Here is a 4,953-nt window from a genome sequence, read left to right as displayed (position 1 = left end):
CCTAGGTGCTGCTGCAGGGAGAGACAGCTGGGAAGAGGCCTCTCTCCCGGCCGGAGCACCCGCCTGCACCATTGGCATTCCCCACCCAGGCCTGGGACACTCATCTCCAGCTCTAATGAGTTGGATACAGGATCAAATTGATCCTAAGTGCAGAGACTCTCTGCTGCAGGGGGGGGGCGGACAAAATACAGGTGGATAAACTCCACTGTGCCTCAGACACAGGCCAGCGCTGCTGGAGTCAGCAGATACAGTGACGGTGATGGGGAAGGAGGGAATCCCTCCGACTCGCCCCATTGCCTTCCGGCCTCGCAGAGGCTGAAATGATCCATCTGTCCCACTCCTGCTCCCCTGTGTGGATCCTCTGATGGTTACTAAGGGTAGAGCTCAGAGTGAAGGTTTTCTCGCACTCACTGCATTCTTGGGCTCTCTCTCCTGTGTGGATTCTCTGATGTTTTAAAAGGCCTGAGTGGTTAGTGAAATGTTTTCCACACTCAGTGCATGTGTCTTTTCTCTCTCCTGTGGGTATTCTCGGCTGGGCTGTGGTTTCCAGGAGGTCCTGGTGAGTTCCCTGACAATTAATGGAGTTACCCACTTTCTCCGCTGGCTGGTTTCTCTGCTCCCTCTCTGGCCTGTGCTGACTCCCACAGGCTTTGCCCTGCACACGATGCCGGGACACATTCCCTCTGGAGCCGTGCGATAATCCCCCAGGTGGTGCCACTTGCTCAGAATCTTCCTGCTGAGGATTCTGCTTCTTCTCCTCACTCACCATCCCAGCACCTGCTGGGACAGAGAGAGAAACCTCAGAGACAGGGATGGAAAGGGGAAAACAACCAAAATTAGAGCTGGAGAGACAGAGAAGAAACCTAGTAGCTGGATTCTCCACAACTCTTCCCCACAGGGGAGAGAGGAGGGGAACAATTCTGCCTCCACATCCCCTCAGGGAGGGAGCTCTGCCAGGTGTCAGTCAGGATGCGCAGGAAGCCATGAGCGACAGCTGCCCTGAGGATACACGGCCTCCTGGGGATACTCCTGAACCCCGAGAGCTCACAAGGCTTTTAGGGACTCCCAGCTGTTTCCTTCGGGCACTGAGAGCTTTGAGTTGGTTTAATGATCCCTCACCTGCGCAGGCACCTCTGGGGATCTCTCCTTCCTCACAGCCCTGGAGATCCGGGACCCACGGCTTCTCCCCTCGTTCCAGCTGGGAGTTCACATCAGGTTTGGAAACTGGACACCCTGCTCAGGAGAAAGAAAACAAGGGAGATCAGGGAATTCATGGGACGTTTCTATTACTTTAACCCCAGCCCATTTTACAGCAGGGAAAGGCTGGGGGCAGCTCCCCAGGTGCAGGAGACTCTGCGTATGAGGGATTTAACTCTCCCCATCTCTGCTGGGAACACACACAGCCAGACACTGCTCAGCAAAGGGGCTCCTAAAACACAGAGACAGGAACTCCACGTTCCAGGAAGTTAAGGCCCCAGCCAGAGGGGAAGTTACCCTGGACCTGCTTCTTCATCCCAGAGAGAAACCCCGAGAGAATGGGGGAGTTGTAGGAGAGTTGGGACCGTTGAGCACGGGCTGGTGGGATTCAGCGCAGTGAGGAATAGGAGGGACAGGGGGTGTCACCGAATGTCGTATCTCAGGATGTGTCTACACTTGAGACCCCATGACTGGAGTGCTGTAGTGGGTCAGTGTAGATACTCAGCAATGGGAAGGTTCTGCTGTCGGGGTAGGTCATCCACCTCCCCCAGAGGCAAAGCTAGTCCACAGAAGCATCATTTTCTGCATAAAAACCAACTATTCTAACTACCCTAAATTCCACAGGTGCATTCAGATGGCCTTGAAATGTGCTGGTTTCTATGGTCATTCATGGACGGGTTACTGGTCCCAGTATGGGGTGACTGGTTAAAGATGTTCCTGAGATTCAGCCCCACCACCCTAGGCAGCTTTTGACAAAATCATCTTGGTCTTGAAATGTTTTTTGCACACAGCTGGGGCTGAAACTGGTTCTAATTGTCCCTGGACTGATCACAGTCACTTGGCGTTGATCTGTTAATACAGGACACCCCGTCTTCTGCAGGAAACCAGCTCTGAAAGCCAATAGCTGCGGAATCTGGAATCTCAGAGCAGCACAAGCCAAACTGAGCAGTCGCTGACCTGGAAATGCACACGTGCTGCCAGACTACGTCCCTAGGAAGTGCGCGAGGGTTGCCAGCAATCTGCTGGCCCAGGGAAAGGTTTGCTCAAGGGGATGGGCTGCGGGCACTGAACCTGAACGACACCCAGGAACTGAAGCCTGAGCCCGAGCTCCGAGAGCTTTCACACCATGTGTGTGGTGCATTTTTCTTGCATTCGGCAGAAGTTCCTCTTGGAAGCTTTGCCCTTTTATACCAAAATGTTTGTGTTAAGATTAATAGTTTAAAATTCTCTGAACTAAAAAACCCACTTTCTTGCCCAGTCTGCACTTCAACTTTTTGCAAGCCTAGCTCTGTGTGATGGGGGTGTGAAAAATCACCCCGCTGACCAACACAGCTATGCTGGGAAAAGCTCTAGGGGAGACATACAGCTATGAAGAACCACTGAGAAGAACATGCCACCGTTTGGGTTGTGTTCCATGGATCGGAATACCAGCATTTCCCTGCATGTGTGTCAGCTGTGGATGACTGGGAGCAGCTTGGCAGAGATGTGACTGTGATATGAAGAGAGCTGCATGTAAAACTTGGGGGCCTAGTCTGCCTCATGCCCGTGCTAAGGGCTGGAGGCTGGGTCCGTGAAGGTGCACAGGGGTGAGGTCTTGTCACCGAGATTGTCAGCATCCTGGTGACATATGTGCTAGTGATCCTCAGGGCTCAGTGAGAGCTAAGCGAAGTCTGTGACTCAGGAGGAAACCTCGGGGCGAGGGGAAAGGGGTGATCTCACTTTGCAGGTCCGAGCTGGTTTGTGTGGAGTGGGATCAGTGTGTGAGTGCCGGCCAAGGGTCAGAAGTTTCTGTTTGTCACATTGGACCTAAATCCAAGTTTTGCCCTAGCAAAGAGAAGATGTCAGACTTCGTGCTGTGCTGCCCCTGTGCGCTGTTCCCAGAGCGTCCTGTAGCAGGGGAGGGCAGAGCGCTAGGGTGTGTGTCACTGGCTTGTTGGGGTGTTGCTGAAACAGGGTAGAGTAGAGGTTGCTTTGTGGAGATGCCATAAGCCTTAACTCTGCATTTCCCCTCCTAAGAACCGAGGGGACAGGAACCCTTACCCAGCGAGGTCACGTTCTCATAGTTCTCCTGCATGATGTCTCTGTAGAGGGCTCTCTGAGCGGGGTCCAGCAGAGCCCCCTGCCCCACGGTGAAATACACAGCCACCTCCTGGAAGCTCACCGGCCCCTGAAACAACAGGTGCCCCCCACTCAGTGCCTGCTGCCCCAGCCACAACTCCACTATTCATGGGGGAAAGGAGCCAATCAAATGGAAGCTCTGAGGGGCTCGCAGTCAGAGATCAACCCCCAAACCACTCATAAGAACAGCCAGCCTGAGTCAGACCAAAGGTCCATCTAGCCCAGTATCCTGTCTGCCGACAGTGGCCAGTGCCAAACGCCTCAGAGGGAATGAACAGAACAGGGAATCATCAAGTGATTCACCTGTCGCCTATTCCCAGTTTCTAGCAAACAGAGACCAAGGACACCGTCCCTGTCCATCCCGGCTAATAGCCATCGATGGACCTGCCCTCCATGAATCTATCTGGTACCAGAGCATCCAGGAAACACCCAGGCGAGGGGACGAAGAGAGAGCCCCTGGTCTCTCCCAGCAGATCCGTCACACACCTACTAGCCAGGGGCTGATACAGGAGATGGAGCCCTGGCAGGGTCCAGGGACAATTCCCTGGTAGATACCAACACCCTCCTCATTGCGAGGAGCTGGATATGAAGGGAGGGGCAGGGCCCCTAAGCTGCCCCTTTCATATTTCACAGCTGCCCTTGGTCAGTCGAGTCAGGCTCCAGCACTGGGAGCCTGGTCAGTGTTTCCTAACCTCACCTAGGTGGGTTGTTTCCTCTCCCACAAATTAGGGCATTTCCCCTCTGAACCGCATGGCTCTGATCCTAGAATCCAGGGCACTTATTAAACAAGTCCCAGCAGGTTTGCCACCCCCAGGCCTCCTCCCTTTCTCCACCCTGGGAATTTCCTGCCCCGCTCCCACCTCCAAACCAGACCCAAACCTTCTCACCCCCTGTGTATTGCTGCCCCCTCCCTCCTGCAGCAACCCACCAGCCACGCCCCAAGAACCCCTACCTGAACTGGCTCCGCTGCAGCCATTTCTCTGCCCTGTGCCAAGGGCTGGAGCGAAGCGTGGGCGTCGTTCTGCAGTCCGGCAGGGTGAGAGGGGCAGTTGTGGAGGTGGGAGAACAGGCTTTAGGTACGTTCCCATCACGATTCCCCAGGTTCTTTCCCTGCAGACAGACCCCAAGATTCTGCCACGCTGGGCGACATGTGACAAGGAGAGAAAAGGGGACGAACTGGAGGGAATTTCTACAGACAGGGAAAGTGTGGGCGGGGCATGAAGCTTCCCTGGGCGGGGGAAGGGGGGAGTAGCTCCCTGCCCCGTCTCTGCAGCCCGAGACTCCTCCCCCCACTCGCCCCCTCCTGCTGCTCCCCAGGGTCTCTCCTCCACTCCCTCCCCATAGCACAGAGGGGTGAGGGGGGAGCGGAGAGGCAGGGAGATGACTGGCAGGGAGGGGGTGGCGAGGAAGAACCTGGGAGGTGGGGGGGGGGATGAGGAGGCACGGGCGGTGAGTTGTAGGGGCTCGTGGTGCCTGGGCACCAGGAATATTCCTGGCCTGGGGCCCGGCTCCACAAATGTTTGGGCCCGGGTCTCTCCCGCGACCCTGCCTGCCGCCCCCTCGCGGCCCCCAGACCCACCTGCCGCCCCTGCACACTCCCCCCCCACCGTGCGGCCCCCGGTCCCACCTGCCTCCCCC

The 4,953-nt window shown here is 56.1% G+C and overlaps 1 protein-coding gene across 2 annotated transcripts; it reads right to left on the bottom strand.

The window, feature by feature from the left end:
• Window positions 1-227: 227 nt before the first annotated feature.
• Window positions 228-4,512, bottom strand: LOC135980399 (zinc finger protein 74-like). 2 transcript variants are annotated; one of them, XM_065580406.1, is made up of 4 exons: window positions 4,268-4,512; window positions 3,238-3,364; window positions 1,120-1,233; window positions 228-780 (listed from the first exon to the last, which is right to left on the bottom strand). In XM_065580406.1, exons 1-4 carry the CDS (start codon window positions 4,289-4,291, stop codon window positions 239-241), a joined length of 807 nt encoding a protein of 268 aa, XP_065436478.1. In that variant the 5' UTR covers window positions 4,292-4,512; the 3' UTR covers window positions 228-238. The 2 variants fall into 2 exon arrangements, with proteins under 2 accessions (XP_065436478.1, XP_065436479.1); XM_065580407.1 differs by having other exon boundaries at window positions 228-777.
• Between the last annotated feature and the right edge of the window lie 441 nt (window positions 4,513-4,953).

Source organism: Chrysemys picta, unplaced genomic scaffold (assembly GCF_011386835.1).
Source record: "Chrysemys picta bellii isolate R12L10 unplaced genomic scaffold, ASM1138683v2 scaf3070, whole genome shotgun sequence".
NCBI classification, from domain to species: Eukaryota; Metazoa; Chordata; order Testudines; family Emydidae; genus Chrysemys; species Chrysemys picta.
This window is presented reverse-complemented; position numbering and strand designations above follow the sequence as displayed.